The 21,136-nt window shown below is 39.6% G+C and overlaps 1 protein-coding gene across 1 annotated transcript; it reads right to left on the bottom strand.

The window, feature by feature from the left end:
• Positions 1–353: 353 nt before the first annotated feature.
• On the bottom strand, positions 354–20,798 carry LOC101159847 (leucine zipper putative tumor suppressor 2 homolog). The gene is made up of 8 exons (XM_020709573.2): positions 20,274–20,798; positions 7,476–8,118; positions 4,822–5,484; positions 4,626–4,748; positions 4,376–4,522; positions 3,723–4,229; positions 3,061–3,165; positions 354–2,967 (listed from the first exon to the last, which is right to left on the bottom strand). Exons 2-8 carry the CDS (start codon positions 8,085–8,087, stop codon positions 2,785–2,787), a joined length of 2,340 nt encoding a protein of 779 aa, XP_020565232.1. The 5' UTR covers positions 8,088–8,118; positions 20,274–20,798; the 3' UTR covers positions 354–2,784.
• Between the last annotated feature and the right edge of the window lie 338 nt (positions 20,799–21,136).

Here is a 21,136-nt window from a genome sequence, read left to right as displayed (position 1 = left end):
TAGATCGGGCAAATATTTTGTCTGCATGCTCAACAGAAAAGGGTTTCAGTTGGCATTGGTCATAATTGATACAAAATGTCTTTATATTGGATGCTTTTCCTGAACTAATAAACACCAAATACGGCATCTTTGTATGATTTGTTTTGTATTTACCGATTTGTTATATACTTTTAACATTGAAGTAAAAATCTGATTTTTTCAATTCTAGAAATAAAAAAAATTAAAAAACACAGATTTGACATGCTCTTGTGCACATTACATGTCATATATTTCTATTTCATAGCTAATTTGTAGCCAATTCAAAGGCATAAACCTCGTGCTTCACATGCAAACAATCACAAACAGTGATTTTCAGGTGAAAACTTACTTTTAATTAAAAACATTTATACAAGAAATGTACACATAAAAATATACATGATTATTAATTATTGAAACAGATGTAATTAAAATACATAAAAAAGAACAGAACCAAAGGATGTAAAATGCCACAAGAAAACAAAACGTGTTACGTTGCTTTGGTCTAGTCACAGTGGCTATGTTGGAAATAGATGTTTTGTGTAAATAAAAGACAAAGTCTGTCAGCTATACTGTGCTGTTTTACATATTTACACAGAAACCCCTTTAGGAAACTAAACATGAACCCAGACATGAGGAAGAGTGGATAACTGAGTTTATTTAGCGACACCTGTAGTCGATGCTAACCAGCATCTTTGGTAATAACAGTCTAGGTCTGGTTAAAGTGAGGGTGGTTAGACAAACTAAACATTCTGCTGTTTGATGTCATATGGAGTTCGGGGTTTTAAATCTCAACTATAGGTCACCACAGCGAATGTGGTCTTGTCATGCAACCTCAAGTAGTTTTGGTATCTTGTTAGTGGATTTCCAGGATTTTCTTGCATTGGGTCCCATACAATCTCTAACCTTACAAATGGCACATCATGCTATTTTAGATGAAATATGTGAGAAAAAGCGACCATTATAATGTGTAATTTCTATGATGAAAAAGAACTGATAATCAAATGAAAGACCAATCAAAATATGGAGATAACCTCCCCAAAAACTTTGTGAAACCCAAAGGTTCACGCCAAAATTCACTAGCTGTTTTAACACAGTTTGCTCTTGCATCTTTATTCAGTCGACACCACCATTTGTAATTGATTGATCAAATGACCTATAGGGTGGGATATACATGAACTCACAGTTACATCAGTACTACAACAAAATATCCTCAGATAATATTTATAAAAAAATATACAACATTTCCTCTATTACATAGATTTCCATTAAATTTTTCTTCAATATATGCTCTTTGCATAATAAAAGTTCTCAGCAGCCCTCTTCTACAATACTCAGTGTTAAACACAACCCTGCGTTTACTGTGAGGTAAAGACTCACTGCAGCCCACATCTTCCAAAAGCTTTTCATCAGTTTTAGAAGCCGACCTATTCTGCAAACTTTCAGCCTTCCTGAGAGAGCTTCAGGTTTCTCACACAAACACATGCAGACATGCCAGTCTAATTACCTGTATAGCAGTCAGTGAAGCATAGAATGTAGCCTTGCAAGGACTAGGAAGACATTTTAAATTGTTTTTGGCTTTAGGTTGCAAGCCTGGCATGGCAATTACACAAAAAGACAACGCAGAGTGGACGAGGCAACTCTGAAAAGCATGCCTTAAAAATCGCTGTGGTGTCATAACCAGATGGCAAGTATGAATATGATTTTGGAAAAATAGTAATGTTTTTGTTGTTTTAGAAAGAAGCAAAACAAAGACCAAAAAAAAGGAATCAGCAACATCCTGGTGTTATCTGCACAAGAGCTCACCACATAGTCTGAACAAGCAGTCAAACTGATTAATTACCGCAATCTACATGGTGTGAAAAACTCAAATGGTGTGTGTTTCCTATGTGTGTTTACTTTCTGTGTCAATGCGGTTCAAGAAATGTCAGAATAGAATGTCCTCGTTTATATCAAAATATAACTCAAAATATCAATCTTGAATGTCTAAATTTGCTCCAAAAATGTTATTGAGAACCAAACAAACGAGGCCAGACATGTTTGTGCAAATAAATGCCCTATTTTCTCCTGTTGGCCAGTTTTTCTTTGTTTTTTTCAACCAATTATGCCCAAGAATTGGGACAAAACGCTCATTTTTTTAATATACATTTTTTTAAGAATTTGCATTTAAATCCCTCTAAACAAACAAATAATAAATATATATATTTTACTGCTTGTAGAATAAGAAACCTATGCTAACAATCCTTAATGAAGGTAGAAGAGAAGCAGTTATCTATTTGGATACCTTAACTTGATTGCTATAATGATGCGTGATTGCACGCATGATGGTGGTCAGTTGTTTTATGTTAAATAAAACCAAGAGGCTTGGAGATGCACACTGACCAGATTGTTCCGTATAAAGAATACATATACGTAGGTTCCTATCCGGTTTCATACCCTGATTTGGAGAAAAACGAACAACCTTTAATTTGCTTTTGCATCCACATCATCTTGTGCTGGCTTTTTAGTAGTAAAAAACATATTTAAAGTGACACCTTTTAAGATTTCATTGGAATACATCAGTTAGCAGGAAGAAAAGAATGCACCTTTGGGAAAGGTCCCTTTTGACAGTGATAGTGGTGACAAGCTCACTCTCGTCTACCAGGTGGAGCTAGTTAGTGCAGATTTAGCTTTGAGATCGATGCTTGGTGTTCCGAGGCTCATGTGAGCTGGGCTTCCGTGTTTCTGTGCCCAAGTATTGGTGAAGTGTGTTTTTGTGTCTGTGTGTGTTCAGATTTCTGTGGCAGTGATTTCTTCAAAGTGGATGTCGTTGCTGCCACTGTGGACCTCATAGTCCTCCACGTCCCTGTTCTCTAGCTCCAGACTCAGCTCTCTCATGACTCGCTCCAGATCGCGGTTCCGACGGTACATGTGGATGTAGTTCTGCTGCAGCTGCTTTTGGTAGCGGATAACCTGGTTTGTTAAAAAAAAAAATAAATAAAAACCTCTAACAATTAAGGATCATTGTGAGATTTAAAGGTGTCCTTTAATTGTGTGGCACCTTACCTTTTCCTTCTCTTCATGCCACACCCTCCTCTCCTCTTCAAACCGTGACAGCTGCTCCTCGCCAGCTCTTCTCTCATACATGAGCTCAGCTTTCAGTCTGTCCACCTTAAAAAATGGTTTTAGAAATGGTTTACAACAAATGTTCTCAGGCAGCTGTCTTAAAATGTACAAATATGCAACTAAATGCTTGTTAATACAATTTCCAAACTGTTATTTACTTAGATGAATGAAAAATGACTCAAGCCACTTAGTATTCATTTTTTTTAGTGAAATTCTCTAAGAGATCTTTGTTAAGTTTAGTTATACGCAGTTAAAAAATACTATTATGTACAATTCTTCACAGTTTCTACTAATATACTACCAAAGAAACTCCAGCAAAGGTACAAAGGATGCAAAAGGTGCATACTTGCACACATTTAATGCAAAAAGTCCATATTCAAAGTGTGAGAAAGGAGCTTACATACTTATTTTGCCCTCTCAAAGTAATTTATCTTTTAACAAACTGATTCAAAATGTTACATTTTAACACACTGTATTTTTGTCTAAATCTTTATCTAATTGTTAAATGTCTTTGTCAAAGGCAGTTGTCACTCAATAGAACATTTACTTTAGCAGTAAATGATGTCTAATTTTGTTACAGGAAGTAGTTAAAGAGCGTGTACCTGCTGTCTGAGTCCCAGCACAATCTCTGCGTTCTGTCTCTGTGCCTTTGCTTCATCGCTCTCTCCGCTCCAGACAAGATGAGAGTCTTCTCCATCCCGATACATGGAGGGACTGGGACCCCCCCTTCCCAACACACCTCTACCTTGTAGCGAATGGCTCATACAGTGAGCCTTCATGTTTCCAGGTAGATAAGGTCCACAGTGATTGGATAGGCCTTCCCGAAGCCGGGTTGACTCCTCCTCCAAACTTCTCACTTTCTCCCGGAGCAGCTCGGCTTCACTCTTCCGCCTCTGGAGTTCGTTCTCGCACACTTCCAGCTCAAGCGATCTCGTCCGGAGGGCGGTCTGGGCCTCTTGGCTTCGAGCCTGGCTGGCTTGCAGCTCAGAGCGAGCCTCCCTCAGTTGGGCCTTCAGGACTACGATGTCTCCAGCTTTCTGGCTGAGCTCAGACTGGATCTCCTTCAGCTGCTGCTTGAGGAGGGAGATTTCACCAGACTTCTGACAAACCTGATATGAGGAAAAATAAATCCATGAGAGTCCCTCGAAGTACATATTTATTTTAATTTTTGTTCATTTAAGATACTATGTGTCATCTTTCAGACTAGTTTTCTTCAAATAATAGTGAATCTATTCAGTCTCTGACACAAACCCACCTCCCACTTGGTCTCCTCCAAGCGTGGCCCCAGCTGCGTCTGCTCCCTCTGAATCGTAGCACACCTCTTCTCCAGTGTCTCTCTGTCCTGAAGCAGAGAGGAGAAGTCCTCCTGCAACTTCTTTTTCTCTTGCTGTAGTTGAAATACCTGATGATGCACCAAATAAAGATATTCAATCCAACACAGACTTTTGTTTTTATACATTTTTTCCCACTTTGAGTTCAGATAAACGTTTCCACAGAAGTCCCACCTGTAACTGCAGCACCTGCTGCGATCTCTGCGCCTTTTGGGAGGTCTGCTTCATCTTAGCAGCACAGGTTTGTCTCAGCTCTTCCAGCTCTCTTTCACATCGACGCTGCTTCTCCTCGTACACCTAACATAGCAAAAACGATGAGAGAATGGCACAACATCACAACAAGGCGATTGTTTAGAAAGATCTGTCTCACCTGGCAGATGGCCGCTTCATTCTCATCCAGGTTTTCGCGAAGCTGCTGGAGCTCCAGGTCTCGTTCCCTTAGCTTGTCTTCCAGCTCCCTCACCACTACTTCATATCCCTCTGCAGAGGGGGTTGAGTGGCCACAAGACCCGCTGTCGAACAAAGGCTGCCCGCGTCCGCTCAACGACCCCGAGCCAGTGCTTTTACTGGATGAGGAGCGTCCACTATCTGAGTTATTATGACCATGGCTCCCACTCCCAACTGAAGTGTTGCGACCCAAGCAAGGCACAGGCTCCGCCTGACCCCCTGAGCCGGACCCTGAATTGGAGCCTTCGCTGGGAGCCAAACTGCAGCCTGTGCTGCTGTGAGTGGGGAGGCTGGAGAGGGAGTTCCTCCCTGAATCGGACATGGAGCAGGACTGGCTGCTGCGAGCGTTGCGGCCTCCAGTGAAGGAATTGTGCTTGCCTTCAGAGCTGGCACTGCAGCCACCGCTGTTTCCACTTGTGCTGTTGGCACCGTTGGATCCGGCGAGGGGCAGCAGGAGGTTGATGCTGGCCTGACTCTCGGACAGATTGCTGCCCCCTGCCCGAAGGGTCAAGTACTGCACTGAGTGACGGTTCTTGGGAACGACAGGCTTGAACGCCGTCGGGCGGATCAGCACTTTCTCCATATTCTGAAACATTAAAAAAAAAATTGACTAATTCTCCTCATTACTCATCCTTTTCAAAATAAAACAGAAAAGAAATGTGAACTACACACTGACAGCTAATGCATAAGCTTCAGCAAGTTTGATTCGTTGACTTAATAATTATGAATGTTTTTAATGGTAAACTAAACATGAGGAATATAGGAAAAATTTGGTTATCTGGGATAGAAACAAAAACTGAAAAAGAACAGAAGGTGCTACAAAGACAGGGAGGATAAAAGCAACTTTATTCTGTGAGCATTTTCTCAATGATCTCTCTCCAACCTTATTAAATGCGCCACTGAATGTTAGTGAGCCCTGGCACTGATCACAATGCATTTGCAAGGGCAAGTGACAGTCAAACGATCCAACCAGGTCTGTCGGGCTACGTAGTTGAAGCTAGCTCCCAGATCAATAGAAATAAACAGCCAATTAAACAGCTCTGATTTTCTGCTGAGAGGAAAGTTCATGCAGGCAACAGAGATAGTTACATCTGCCTAACAAATGAGTGTAAAGTCTCTGTCTTTTTTTTAATCAAGACTTGAAAAAAACCTAATGAGAATATTGAATGTTCCACCACGTGATCTCCAGCTGTAATTGAAGACCAAAAGTGTTCTATAAATAGCACAGAGGTCGCAGACAACACAGTCAAGCTTAAAAAGCCAGCAGGTATTTAGTGTCAGCTGACAGTCTCTAAAACATTTCCAGTAAGGTAGTGTATCTACTTTCTAGTCCATATTTTCGCTTCAAACACATGTCACAAAGAAGACTTTGATGCGATCTAAAACATGATAATTCCCTGGAAAGAGTTCTGCTGACTTAAAAACACTTCAAACGCAACAAGCTTGTCTCCAAATGTCTGAGAGAATTGATCAGCGAACCTTCAGAGGACAATGATGGGGTTAAAAAAGGCTTTCTAGCAGACAACAATATAGAGAGTTTTCTAAAAGGTTAGGATTTTCAAACTGCTGATTATGCAGAAAACCCTCACTTTATGACTGCCATTCCATCCTGAATTCTAAAAAAAAAAAGAAAATTTTTAAACCAATTTGATAACAATAATTAAAAGAAAAATATCAACAAAGACCCCTTTTGAAAAACTACGCTTTTCAACAAAAAAAAGAAAAGGTTGAAAAGATTATATAAAAGGAGAATTCTCGATACAAATGTCTGTATGAGCATTTTTAAATTCAATTAAGTCTTTACAAGTTTAAGTAATACCAATAATATTTTTTAAAACAAACAGCAACCTTTGTCGATTAAAAGCAGGACTTTTAAAGATCCACTCAAAAATTTTGTTTTTTGGGTGTTTTTAACTTTTAACTTGTTCTTAACTCTAAATTTAAAGCTTGCAGGTGTAACATAGAAGTTACCACGGAAAGCCACAAGCTCCCTGCTCTGCTCCGTTTCAGACGAATAAATTCATGTACATCTTTGATTTCCTTGTCCGAGCTGGCATCTGGCTCTGCAGCTCTGCAGCTGGATAGCTCCAATACTGCTTGACATTTTTGTTGCATTGCAAATGTTATGTTGGGGTGGGGAGCTATAAACTTGCAGGAGAGCATGTAAAAAAGGGATGATGGAAAGTCACGGCAAGCTTACTCCACGCCAACGTTTCCACCAATAACAAAATTCTAATGAACTCCTGCCGCTTTGCAGAAACTATGTCCAGGAAAACTACAGGTTTTTGGGGGGTTTTTGCGTATAAAAGGTATAATCATAAAGAAAAGACCACTGGGAATGCTTTTAAAATAGATCAAAAGATAATCAGAGTGGGAATTTGAGAAAGTAAAATAATTCACAACAAGCTATTATTCTGACTCAAAAATTGAAGCTAAAATTATTGGTGCTTGCAGTTAAAGAAATTCAATATTACTCAAAAATAGGACCAAGTATTTTAGTCTAATTTGTTCATTTCTTTTCTAATGTTGAATCGAAATACAGTTTAATAACACATGTTTTTAACATTCTGCATTTACCTTCTCCAATTGTCCAGACACCGGGACGAGTTTAGGAGGAGGTCCACTAATGTTCCCGTTCAAAGTCCTGTTGTCCTTTTGGTCCTCGAGGTCACTGCAGGGGCTTGTAGTTCTGAGCATCAAGTTGTCATTCCAGTCTTCAACCACAACTTTGTCGCTTACATATCCAAAATTCCCATTAGAGGCTCCGCTTGTTGCTCCAGTGACCGCTCCACCGGCGCTGGCAGTGTTTCCAGGCCGGGGCTGCTTCTTGGTGGGCAATGGTGGAGGCAGAACCTGAGCTTGAGGCTGCGTTTGGTTGCTGACGACCAGCAGTTGTTCAAGAGAGCTCCCACTGCGAAGGGTTTTATCCTGAATCCTGAAACAGTTGGTAGCCGGAGTGGAGCGCCGCGGTTTGATATTGAATTCGCTGGCGGCTCTACAGTGCCTCTCCTGGTACGTGCGGCCCGATATGAGGGAACTGACGGAGCCCATGGTTGGTTCAGAACTGCACGACCCACAGGGGCCGGAGCAGGGACTGGAAGGGGAGTGGGGTGACAACGGTCGGCACTGCTGGATGTCAACACCTGGATTGGGATGGTCGCTCACAGGTAGGGCCTGAACCAGAGCCATGGCAACCTGGCCGTTTCAGATACACCCCACACTGAGAAGAGAGGAAACACACAGACATAAGAACTATGGCTATCTCACATGGAAATTAAAATAAACAGTTTATCTTGAGACAGTGTTCATCCATCCGTCTTCAGAACCTGCTGAATCCCTTTCAAGGTCACAGGGTTGCTGGAGACATCCCAGCTACTGTTGGGCAAAGGCACAGCACACCCAGAAGAGGTAACCAGTCTGATGCAGGGCCACACCCACACTCATATGCACACCCAAGGGCAATTTAGACACACTAAGCTAATTGGGACAGAGTCTCTAATTAGCCTTTGGACAAAGTCCCAATTAGCTTAGTGTCTCTAAAACTTCTTAATCGAAAAGGAATTAGATGCTTGACCCACAAATCAAATCAAACTTTATTTATATAGCACTTTTCCTATAAAAACATAACACAAAGTGCTTTACATTAAGACAAAACAAAACAAAATAATATAAAAACCAGCACAAAAGATAAAACAGAACCCCTTCCCCAGACCTACACACTTCCCCCCACCCCTTTTCTACCTCCAACCCCCTAACTGATGGAGATAGACAATGGGAAATAGGCTGAGCACGAAAACAAAATGTTGGTTGTTGGAATTGCTAATATTTGGGACCTCCCTCTCTGTGAATAGCTGCATAGCCAGCCAAATGCAGCATCACAGGTGGGGACCAGCCTCACCACAGCAAGGCGGCGATGCAGGTCCCTGTCTAGAGCTGCGGCGACTGAACAGCAGCCGAGCCAGAGGGAGAGGACCCAACTGAGGAAGCACCGGAAATCAAAACTAAAATGAAAATGAGAATTAAAAAGTCAACATACTATTAAAAGTAATAAACAAATAAACAATAAAACATTGAAATAAGGAATATCAAAATAAATTATTAATAATGTAGTGAAAATTCTTAAAACAAGATAAATAAATAAATAAATAAATAAATAAATAAATAAATAAATAAATAAATAAATAAATAAATTTGTTTTTTGGAACCCAGCGAGTTGGGCATTACAATAATCAATTTTACTGATGATGAAGGCATACATAATTAAAATTTCAGTTGCTTCCTGGCTGAGCTGCAGAAAATTATTTGCCATCCATGCTTTCACATCTAAAGTAGTTAAAAAGTGCTTTTATTGGTCTTGTGTCATCAGGAGACATAGCTATGAAAGCTGACCTTGTGGCTTCTGATGACATTCCTCAGTGCAAGCATGTCAATGTTAAGGTCCACGATTTATTGCGATGACCTTAGAGAAGTGTATGTCCATGCTTACCACAACGTTTTTTTCCATGAGATAAAATTTACAAGGTTTACAAGGATCCGGTGATCAACAGTATCAAAAGCTGCACTTAGATCTAGTAGGACTAATACTGAGATCTGATCTGAATCCAAGGCACACCTGATATCATTAACGAGGTTAATGAGGTTTTAACAAGGCCGTCTCTACTGTGGTTCATTCTAAAACCAAACTGGTTTATCTCAAAGATTTTGTTTTGTAAGAGAAACTCACTCAGCTGAATAAATACAAGTTTTTCTAAAACCTTGCTTAAAAATGGCAAGCTGTACACAGGTCTTCAGTTACTAAAAACCATAGGATCTAAATTAGTTTTCTTTAGTAAAGGTTTTATACCCAGCAGGATAAATACCCATGTGTAGAACAGCAGGATAAATACCCATGTGTAGAGAGCAGTTGATAATAGTTTATTCTGTTGTGTTTGTTCTTTATGTTGTAGCTGTGCGCTCCTCAGCCCAAGACAAATTTCTCTCACAGGACAATAAAGTTTTTATTGATTGATTTAAAATGTCACTCTCAAAAGATCTGTAAAACAATTTAAAAAGTGATGTGGGGATGGGACAGGTCGTTGGATTAACTTGGGAGAAAACTTAACCCAGTGTTAAAGCTTCAACCAGGTCAAAACTGTCCAGTGCTTCCTCAGGTAAGATCAAGCCATCATTTCCAATAAAAAGGCTTTTCTGTTCATTTATGATGTTAGATCGAACAGAATCATTCTTGCCCCTGAAATAACAACAGAAAATAAAACCACATAAGCATATTTTGAAGAAAACATGATCTGGTAGATTTTTAATGAGCGTTTTGTGATGTACTGAATTTAAAAGTTCATTATTTCAATCTCTACAGCCAATTTAAGTGTATCTAAACCTGAAAAAGGGAGAAAAAAGACAAAAATACTAAGATCGTAGAAACTGTTACATATTTGGACAAATATTTTTCCTCTCACTGAGATACTACCTATATTTTATGCAGAAACATCATTTAACAGTCTTAGCTTGGGACTAATCTCAGAGTGTAATCCTTTTTAAAACATTTAGATAAATTAAGTAAAATAATTTCCAATTTTTTTGAACATTTTCAATATTTTATTAATAGGAAAATAAAGTGAGTGAGTACCTAACACAATTATAACATATTTACTAATAGTTTGGGAAATACTAGGGCTAAAATTACTGCAAGAAGTTGTTAAACTACATTAAACTTCAGTATTTTAACCCAAGTAGGGATATTCAAATGCTTAAATAAATGTCTTGTCTTGTCTTTATTTTTAAAACCTAAAAACGCTTACCGGTAATTGTCGTGCAAATGAAAACAATTCTTTCAACAATCCCAGCAGCAACAGTGATTACAGGACAGCTGCTACTTGCACACATCATTAGCTACAGTAACAGAAACAGCTGTTTTCTAACAACTTCGAATATGTTGTAGTCTTTATCCCTTATGAGCCATTTATAATTATCAAGGTCTTTAATTAGCAGAAGGAGGGAAAAGAAGAGGAAGTAAACGCTAAGAGCACCACACACACGGGGAGAGGAACACACGTCAGCATCTGCAGCGACTCAAACTGCGAGCTGTCAACTGTGCTTTACTTCTGATCTTCTTTGAAATTCACCTCACTGCTTCACACCCATCAAAAGTCTTTGATGAAACCCACAATAGCCTGACTGGGTGCTATTTTTAGTAGAGGAAACATTAACAGATACTATTAAAGTAAAAAAAAAAGTGTCAGACTAAGCCATGTATGTGCAGATAGTTTTGCCAGTGTTTGTTGCCATGGGAGACAAAGAGGATAGATAAACTCATCCTGTAGGGTTCAATTGAAGCCTGTCTGGATGGGTAGAATAATCCTTTTGGTGCCGTGGCTGCAAGGAGTCTGCCAGGTCTATCACACTCACACAAACTAAGGATTTTTTCATGAAACATTACTGTGGTCTTTTAAAATAGGGACATTTTGTCATTCCCACTGGGATTTAAAGTCCGGTCATCTTTTGATCTATTGTAAAAGCATTCCCAGTTGTCTTTTTATTATAATTATGCTTTTTTTTAAACCAAAATAAAATAAACCTATGTCGTTTTCTTGGAATTGTTTCTTCAGAGAGCCAGTTCATTAGAAATTCACCTCTGAGTTGTGGGCGGGGCTGTCTGCACCCAGTATATGCATTTACACGCATTAGAGCCATATACGTCCATTCACTAATATGAACCCAACAATTTTTATTTCATAAAATATCAGGGAAAAAAATTTGTGTTTCGGAAAATTTGATTTTGTTTTCTCAAGTGTTCACGATGTTAAAGAAACTTTCAATGCAGTTGTCAATTCACAATTATCCCTATTTATATAAAGTCCAAGCAGAGGAATAACAAAGGACTGCAATAATAAAGAGAGAAAAAGTGGTGTGAAAATCACTCCAGGTTGCACAAAAAAAGGAAAAACCAATAAAACTATTATTTAAAGAATGCAAACCATTTCAAATCCTTAGAAAAAAGAAATCTTTCAAGTTCCATTTTTTTCCTATTTCTTTTTATAAACAAAGGGATTCACATAATTGCAGTTTGGAGAAGTAGGAATTTCAAGGTTGTGACTCAAAAGGCTTTTGAGAGCTGCATTTTTCAGTGAGGAGGAGGAGCAGCACTACAATCTTAGTTTTAGAAATGATCTTTAGCGCAAACCAAACCTATTGTATGGAAGGTAAAAAATATGCAAAAAATATGATAACCCCTACGTCTTACAGTAGTCCTGTTCTATTAATTTGTAGAAAAAATCTGGTTTATTCTTTGTTTAAAATCTATCAGTAGGACCTAATCACCATCAGTTCACTGCATAAGAACTAAAAATGTCTAAAAATAGGGAGTGAACAGGAGTTTCAGGGAGAAGATAGACTGTGAGTGCACATGAGTCAAGGAAAACAAGATATGTGTGGTATGTGATTGCTTCTCATGCCAATAGAGTCAGGCCTCTCAAACTCCCTTTACCTTATAAGAGGCCACCTCTTCCTCCTCCCCCTCCTCCTCCTCCTCAACCAAGGTCCTGACAAGGACCTCTCAGGCAGGGATAATAGAATTAACAACACTCTGTGACTATAAAAAATGACCCCCCCCCCCCTTCCAAAGCAGTTACCCTGTGACCCCTGATGAGTTTTAGGGAGCTGGTTTGATTCTTCACCCCCACCCCTGTGACCTCTTGGAGTGGCATTTTGTTACGGCTGCTCTGGCAACAAATCTCCAAAGCTAATTTTCTCTCTCAGATGTTGCTGACTGCTTGTTTCGCTCCAGTTATTGGAGGCCTTGAAGCTTCCCACACCACCCCATCACACACATATTCGTCTCCTAAAAGAAACTGAGACAGGCAGAGATCAAAAATAGTTGTTAAATATAGAAAACATCTCTAGTGTTTCAAATCATGATAAAAGTCTTTCATGAGGCAATTCTCTCAGCCAGACATCCAATTTTTCTTTCAAAAATAAATTCCAGCAGTGTTGCAGGTAATCTCTGCACCAGATCATTTTTCACTTCACCTTTCCTCTCCAACGCTGCTAAATGATGATAGCTCAAGACTGAATGTTAGTTCCCCCTACACTTGCCAACAACTGTACCGATGAGAGTTGAAGGTGAGATTTCAGACGAAAGAAGTTCTCAAGCAGCTCTTCAACATTATCCAGAGGACGGTTCTGTGATGACTAAATAATCCTGTTATGATAAGTCGAATGATAATACCAGGAAAGGAAGCCTGTTAGCGGCTACTTTAACCAGCAGAATGTATCCTGCAATCACAACCTCTAAGCTGTTCCAGAGAGTGCCGGGCTCAGGGGTTAGAAAAGCAAGAATTTGGGAGCAGAAAAAAGAAAGGATTTAAGCGGTGAGGGCACAAAGCAGGCAAAGTGGCGGTGGTGTGTGTGTGTGAGAGGGGGGGGGGGGGGGGGGGTGGACTGAAGAGGTTTAGGGAATTTTCCAATATCAGGTACTGGTCCGAGAAAAAGAGGCTCCACAGAGGCTTGAGTACTGTGCACACTTGGAATCAATAATCCAGTTTGAGGAGTTTTAGACAGAAGTCTGGGAATGCAAGGATCTAGCAAAGAAAAAAAATTATTTAATAGAAAATCGAGACTTTCTTCCAGTTTTCCCAGTCTCTCAAGTCTTGTGAAAGTACAACTGAAAGCAGATTTTAAACAAAATGATGGGCAGTGTTTTATCTGACAATGAACAATAAATGCATTAATTTCAAAATCATTCAGAAAAACTCATGTTTTGCCCAGAAAAATGTCACGAAAAAACTTAATGTTTTTAAAACAATTGAATGTGCAAGAAGTGCACTTTTCTGTTTTATCTTATAAAAACACATAAATAAAAAAGTTGAAAAAGAGTCTAGCAATTGAGATACAACTGAGATACAATTATGTGGATGAAACATTACAGAATTGGTGACAGGTGAGTTTGTTCAGTTTAAAAAGTTCACAAACAGAAATAGTGCCTCATCTATGTCAGTGTCTTCCAAATCTGGTCTTCAAGTACACCAGTCCTGCATGTTTTACATTATTTCCCCTAACACACCAAATTGAGCTTGTCAGCTCAAAAGCGACCTGATAATGGGTCACATTTGTCTGAATCGGGTGTAAAATGGATGTTGCTCCAGACCATTCTACTCCAACCTTTCAAAGGACACAAGCATTTTCTTAAAAATGTCTCATTACAAATTAAGGCTTTTGTGTCAACATTGTCTTTGAGATCTCAAATAATTGTTTATATTTAGTCAGCCAACTCCCATTCACTATTCCTAAACTGCAGAACATTTTTTTTTTTCTATTTGAAGAGGACTTAGGGTAACATTTTGTGTCCTAGTAAATAAGAATTACTAAAAGGGACTCATGTTTTGAGCCAGATACCAGCTTGGACTAGGAATTTGCAGACGCACACGGATCTATTCGTCTCCAAGTGGATGCATCAGAATGGCGTGGAGCAGGGAGCTAGTAGCTTTTACATCACGACTACAAACTTTTTCAAATGCCATTTTTTTCTGCTCCTAATGATTTGCAGCGTTTTGAATAAAGAAATACTCAGAAATGAAATTTTAACCTTAATTTTCTTTATATATGTCCTCCATTATCGAAATAAAAAAGCAGCAAGAAAATGATAAAACACCAAAACACAATTTTCTTTGGAGTGGGTCTTTAAACACTATACAAATTGTGAGCAGTCTTTTCCTTTAGAGCAGTATAAAGGTTTCAAAGAGTTAAAACAAAGTGTTCAGAACTATTGAAATGGTTAATGCAGGCAACTTTTTTTCCATGACAGATCTACCTCCTTCACTATGCTCATTCATTTTTCCTGTTCCTACTTATTTTCAGCCACATCCTTCCCTCCTCTCTTCCTGTGCTGGAATATCACTTCCATCTCTCTTATCTAGATTCTTTTAATGCATCTCTCTACTCATCTTACTGGCTACACGTTGCCTCTTTTAACCCAAAACCAAAATGTGACTTATCAGATGATGGTGTGAAGATTGCCAACACATGTGGCAAGAATAACAATCGTCAAATCAGACTTTTCGGCTAGAGTTATGCCTCAATGGGTGGCTGCATCACAAACTCAGTAGTCAAACAGTGCTTTCCATGACAAAGTGAGATCCTGAAATGGTGTGATGTGAAGCTGAGCGCTTGCTCTACAGAAACAGCACTTTGGTAAACAGAGCCTGGGTGGCCTTGATAAATAAGGGACCAGTGATCTCAGCAGATGGAGGCGAGAGATGGAATTAAAGAGAAAACCAACATGCAAAAGGGAGTCATAATAATCCTTGAAAGCTGCTAACAAGAGAATCCACAAGTACAGGCAAAGCCATGACGTACTGACATAAGTCCACACCTAATCCACCCCAACATTTGTCACTCAATGAAAAAAAACTACGATAAAACTTCAAACAGTTGGGATTTTAATGGAGTCGTCCAACCTCAGAGTAAAAGGAGGAAGGCCTTTTAATGTTTTGCCAAATTGCCTAAGGTCATATTATGCCTCAATTCCAGCACAATGAATGTCTACTTAAGTAGATGCTTCTTGTCACCTTCCCCCATTTGGCTTCGTATGGGAGTGTTTTTAACCCGCTGCATCCATACCAAATCTCTTCCAGCTCAAGCTAGATAAGGAATATGCTCTTTAACACTGCTAAGATTGTAAATTTGAAACTTTTTGCACATACAGTCTGCTGCATACATCCACATTTGTTCTGGGCTTTTTTTCTGTTGAAACAAATAAGATCTTATAAAAGTGAGTCAGGAAATTGGCAACAGGTCCTCCTCCTTCAGACCCCCCCCCCCCCCCCCCTTCTCCTCTTCTTTTATAACAGACTTGTTACCGTAGCAAACTTTAGCCGCTCTCTGTGTTTGGAAGAGTTGCCATGGCAGCGGAGGCCCACATTTTTCAGGCTCAGGGTGAAATGAGATAGCAAGACAGGAAGAATGAGTGGAGGAAGGAAGGGAAAGAGTAAGTGAATAGGTGAATGAGGGAGTGTGTTTTTGTGCGAGTCCAAAATCCGACAGAAGACAGGTCGGCCTTTTCTCAAAGCATCTGGCCTTAATTCAAAGGTTAGAGTCTAAGACTGCAGGCTGGAGACTGCCACAAATGCACACACGAGGGCACAGAAAGTCCCACACTTCCTGTGAGGGTTGAACCTAATGAAAAACTACCAGTAATACTTAAAAAATAACATTAAAATGCCAGTCCAAAGTTGTTGCAGTTTTATATTTATAATTTTTATACCAATATTTTGCTCGGTTTGCGTAAAAAAAATTATAAATCAAAGGAAGATAAAGGAGCTGCTTCACATTTTTTCCCCAAAGGTTTACGGTTTTTCAACTTTTAAAAAAACATCACATTAAAAAAAATACCTTTCATCAAAAGTCATAAGACACAACAGAATAAAAACAACAAAAGGCGAACAGAAAAAGGAAGGAAATGCTGTAGCTAAAATTTTAGGGAGACATTGAAAGATAAGACAGTGTAAAAAGTTTTAAGTGAAAACCATAAAAGCCATAAAATACTTAAAAGCCAATTACTCAAGTAAGTAAGTAGAATGAATAATTTATTAAAAAGCTAAGTTAGAATGCATCTTCAATTTGGATTTAAATATCTCCACCCCTCCACGCAACAGTCTCACTTACAACTCGGAGGCAAATTTCTAATGAAGTCCTGCCGCTGTGCAGAAACTTTGTTCCCTAGAAAACATTACAAGTTTTTTGACTTGGTCTAAAAATGGCACAACCATAATTAAAAACCGATGGGAACACTTTGAGATTTAAAAGATGATTAGAGTGGGGCAATCTACAGTTTAATAGTTTTTCTTTGTTGTTACCAATCAACTGTTCTTTTAAAAAAAAAAATCTTTTTTCATTTTTTGCATGTAAACATGACATAAAGGACTAATTTACTATAGCCTAAGTGATGTTTAATACATTTTTTAAACATTTACTGGAAAGATTCCTAGTGTTGTTTTCAAAAGGGACAATATAGAGGTTTTTTAGTGACTATAAAAGCTGGAACCTCTTTTTATGAAAATATCCATTTTTAGCTTTTGCATTGTGATGTTTTAAATCATAGTCATATTGGCAGGTTTAAAAAACTACATTAATGTAACTCCACATCAACACTTAATGACAACTTCATTCAGACCTCTCTAGATTATTTCAACAATCTATATTTTTAGAAAGAGAATAAAAAAAAGACAATCGTAGACTTTAAAAGGTGTCACAATCAGCTGCTAGTGGGAAAAAATAAGGTTACAGCTTTGAGAAAAAGTGGATTTTGGTTGACATTCCTTTCCTTCTTCAAATACTGGATTTTCCAGGATTTTTTCCAGCCAGTGAAATTTATCCAGCATTGGTCAGCGGTCAAACCCACAGACACTGGAAATATAGAGAGCTCTGGGTGCAGGGATGGAGGTAATAATTTGGGCAGCAGACGACCATTTGTCAGCATAATTTGAATTTAATGAAGCTTTCTGCATCTTTACCATTGAGTTTTAGCTGGACCACCTCCAGAACAGCCACGAAGGCAGCTCTGACCTCTCATTGTACCAGCTAGAGAGAAAAAGGAAAGTTTTCCCTCGTAAACCATCCATGGCACCTCACCCTTCCCCCTGAAGCAGCTTACAAAGTGGAAAGCCATTGTTTCAGTTTAGCACAAGACAGTGCAAAACTGAAAAGGACCACACTTTGACTGACAATATGACCTTTACATGAGGCAGGATAAAGGAGAGTCCTTTCTTGCATCCTTCAGTGAGGGAAAGTGGGACATCGTTGATGGCAAAGCTCTTTCAGAACATTTAGCGAAAGTTGTCACAGGTTTTGTTGTCAAATTACGGATCACAGCTAAAGTAGGGCGCAACACAAACTGTGCAATCCACACATGGATTGCACGCACACACACTCACTCATGGAGCACTTTAAAACACAGGCAGGCAAATGAGTTGCACAGCAGCTGTTACATAAGCAGCAACGCTTCGGTGTAACTATGCCAGCCTCCATGTATAATTCACATCCACTCTTTTCAGAAATATCTGACATGGCAAAGAGGCACATGTGCAGATGTTTTCAAACATTCCATCTTTGCTGAGAATGATGGAAAGGGAGACAGACTGGCAATAAGAATACTTATTCAGGAAGCTAAAGAGAAGCCAGGTCCTCCCCTCTTGCCGTCTCTCCATCCTTTTGTGATGCTGCTTCATGTCCCTAGAGCTCCTCCATGCTCAGTATCAAACTCTGACACTCCGCCTGGTTTCTGGAAATTATTTTGTGAATGCTTTTAAATCACTTTGAAATATTTTATGTTGGGATGCTCTTATTTTGACTTCACTCAGAATCATCACTGTACCACAGGGACACTGCGCTCCACTTTTTGTCCTACAGCAGTACAGGAAAACATAATTTTCTCCACAGCAGGGGGCCTGAAGCTGCAAGAGTAAAAACAAATTGGATGTATTAATAATTATCAAAATTATTCGCTATACTTCAAATACATAACCGGTTTATCTTTCGGCAGGCTTAAAGAATTAATATTATCCACACACTTGCGTCTAAATCCTCCCCTCTTCGCTGTCGCTATCGTGCAACACAGATTGGATTTTGCAGCCGATCATTTAGGAGTGAAACCTTGTTCTGTCGCTTTCTTTTTAATCTATCAACTTTGCATATGCCAGTTGTGCAGCACAGGGTGTTAATCTTTAGATTGGTTTGAAAATAAGTCAAAAATAAATCTGGCATCTGAAATAGAAACAACTTTAAAGACCCACTGCAAAGAAAATTATGTTTTTAACATGTTTTTTGTGGCATTTTCTCATAACTGAGGACACATGAAGAAATGTAAGCTTTCCGAGTAAGTACTTCTATGCTTTCCTTGTCTGAGCTGGCATCTGGCTCAAACCTGTACATCTGGATAGCTCAGTTTTTTTTGGCAATTTTGTTGTAATGTTGTAATTTTTGTTGTAATGTTAGGTTGTGGTTGTCAGGGACTGTAAGCTAGCAAGAGTCCAGTTCACAACCTTAGAGGTGAGTTTCTAATGAACTTCCGCCGATCTGCAGAAACTCATTTTTAGAAAACAGTAAAGGTTTTTGGATTTTGGCTAAAAACAGCACAATCCTAATTACAAGACCACTGGGAATGCTTTTACAATAGATCGAAAGATGATCTGAGTGGGACTTGAATGCTGTTGCAATCAGAGGAAGAAGAACAAAAGCAAAGACATGACACTTTAAGACTATTTTATTTAATACTGTGCAAACTCATGCACCGTCCACACACTGAAAAAGCATGACCCAACACGCCTGGAAAGAGTTGTAACCTGCAACGTGTGACACGCATTTAGCTCATTTATTTTGCTAAGTGCAGATGAGGTAACCCGTCTTCTACTTTTGTACTCTCACTCCCCTTCAGCTCCTTAACTCAAGCTAATTCTCGCAAAAACATTGGAGCTTTTATAGAGCAATCCTCTGATGGGCTGTGTTGGGTAATTATAGTCCTGGATCACTGCAATAAAACACGTAAATCACTGCAAAGGTGCAACAAAAGAACTAAGTAAATGGACAAGAGATGTTTATAGACATATCTGCTGACACACCACTGTCAAGATAAAAGAAACCCGATGAGGAGCTGCAATAGGAGGTCTCAATTACATGAAGTCCTGTCATTAAAGGAAATACATTGTGTTTTTTATTTAAAGAAAAAGTAGTTTCCTCTTAAATCCACTGGGTTGAAGGATGGCTTGCATTGGTCAAACTTTTGAAAAGAACCCCGCTAAAGGAGGATATTTGTGACTTGTGCTTTCTTATCTTTGGAGCATGTTGAGACAGACCCTCTCCCTCCCCACCTCCCTCTGCTCCAGGCCAACTGTCCAAAGGCTGGAACAGCTTTCTGGAGGCTAAGATTTCAGATCGATGCTCCTAACAGACCATAAAAAGTAAATGAGCTGGGATCAGGGTTTTAAAAACAGACAACACTATAAAAGTCATTAAACCACCATTACAAATCTATGCTAAACTGTGCACGTTTAATCACATGTCTAACTGGTGCCAATCAGGTGATTCATAGACAATTGTTGGAGGTTTGGTGCATTTCTCAAATTCTCTGAAAATTCTGGATTAACATCTCACTGGAGTCATTTCCAGTCCAAGCTGCATGGACGCGTCAACGCGCCTGTCAACCAAATTGCTTCTTTCCGTTACACATTCCATTAATACAATTTCCACAACGGATACCACCATTAAAAATGGTTTCACACAGACTCAGAAGCACAAAGTTATTCCTTCACCAAAGTCCCCATTCACTCAGAAAACAACTGAAGGAGAACAGCAGTTTGGAGAATTGAAGACACATGCAACAATACGCACCCTGGTTAGAGCCCTGCATTGCTGTATCCACTTCTCTTTGTCTCTTGGGAAAAAGAATTTGGAAAAAAAATATCCCTACAAATCTCAACTGAGATTTTTCTCCTCTGTGTCTCCCGTTTGTCTGTCTACCTCTTCACAACCACATTCCAGTTTCCTGCTGTTGCCTCTTTACCGCTCCAGGACTTCATATCCTGGAACAAGGACTTTCAAATGGAAGCTCCCCCCTTTATTCTTCTGTCCTGCCCTCTCCTTGTCCTCTCCTTTCACTTTACTCAACTGTTCCTCTTCTCAGCTTTCCTTCCCTGCTGTCTGCCTTAGCACCGCCTCCCCCTCCTCGTCCACATCTCCCACTTTTTGTCTGCCAGCCCCTCTGCCTCTAGTTAGCCTCTTTTAACGCACACCCATGCTACTCTCCTCCCCAGTCTCTTTTTAGCCTGAAATTTATCCACCCCTTTCTGCACATTCCCTGCATAAACACGATCCTGCGTCAAATTTAACAGTTTGAGAAACATGTTATACGTTCCAACCGTTAAGAGTGCCCGGGCATCAGGGGGAGCACCGTACTCCCCCTGCTCGGTTTTCCGTCTCTGCCCTTTGGCACAGGAACATGCAGCTGTGTGGTTATCAAACCACATTGACTAGATCAAGAGCTGCAGCCTCTGTATAAGCAGCAAAGGGGGGGGGGGGGGGGGGGGGGGGGTTGGTCAATTAATTCAGATGGGGTGAATTACATAACATGTTTCTGCACATCTTCTGCTGAGGCACAGTTGTGGGGCTCTACATGAAAGTGAGTGCAGGTTTCCTCAAATCACACGACCCAGGAACTTGTTTTACTTTTAACTGATAATAAGTGAAGAAGCTGA

This window comes from Oryzias latipes, chromosome 15 (assembly GCF_002234675.1).
Source record: "Oryzias latipes chromosome 15, ASM223467v1".
Taxonomy (NCBI): Eukaryota; Metazoa; Chordata; class Actinopteri; order Beloniformes; family Adrianichthyidae; genus Oryzias; species Oryzias latipes.
Note: the sequence above shows the minus strand (reverse complement) of the source record. Positions and strands in the feature narration are given on the sequence as shown.

What these genes read in the sequence shown, in the direction of transcription:
- LOC101159847 (XM_020709573.2), bottom strand. Translation starts at nt 8,087, where the DNA reads ATGGCTCTGGTTCAGGCCCTACCTGTGAGCGACCATCCCAATCCAGGT. An exon ending in ATGAAGCGGCCATCTGCCAG is followed by an intron (nt 4,749 to 4,821) that starts GTGAGACAGATC and finishes TTGCTATGTTAG; the next exon opens with GTGTACGAGGAGAAGCAGCG. An exon ending in TGCTGGGACTCAGACAGCAG is followed by an intron (nt 3,166 to 3,722) that starts GTACACGCTCTT and finishes CCATTTTTTAAG; the next exon opens with GTGGACAGACTGAAAGCTGA.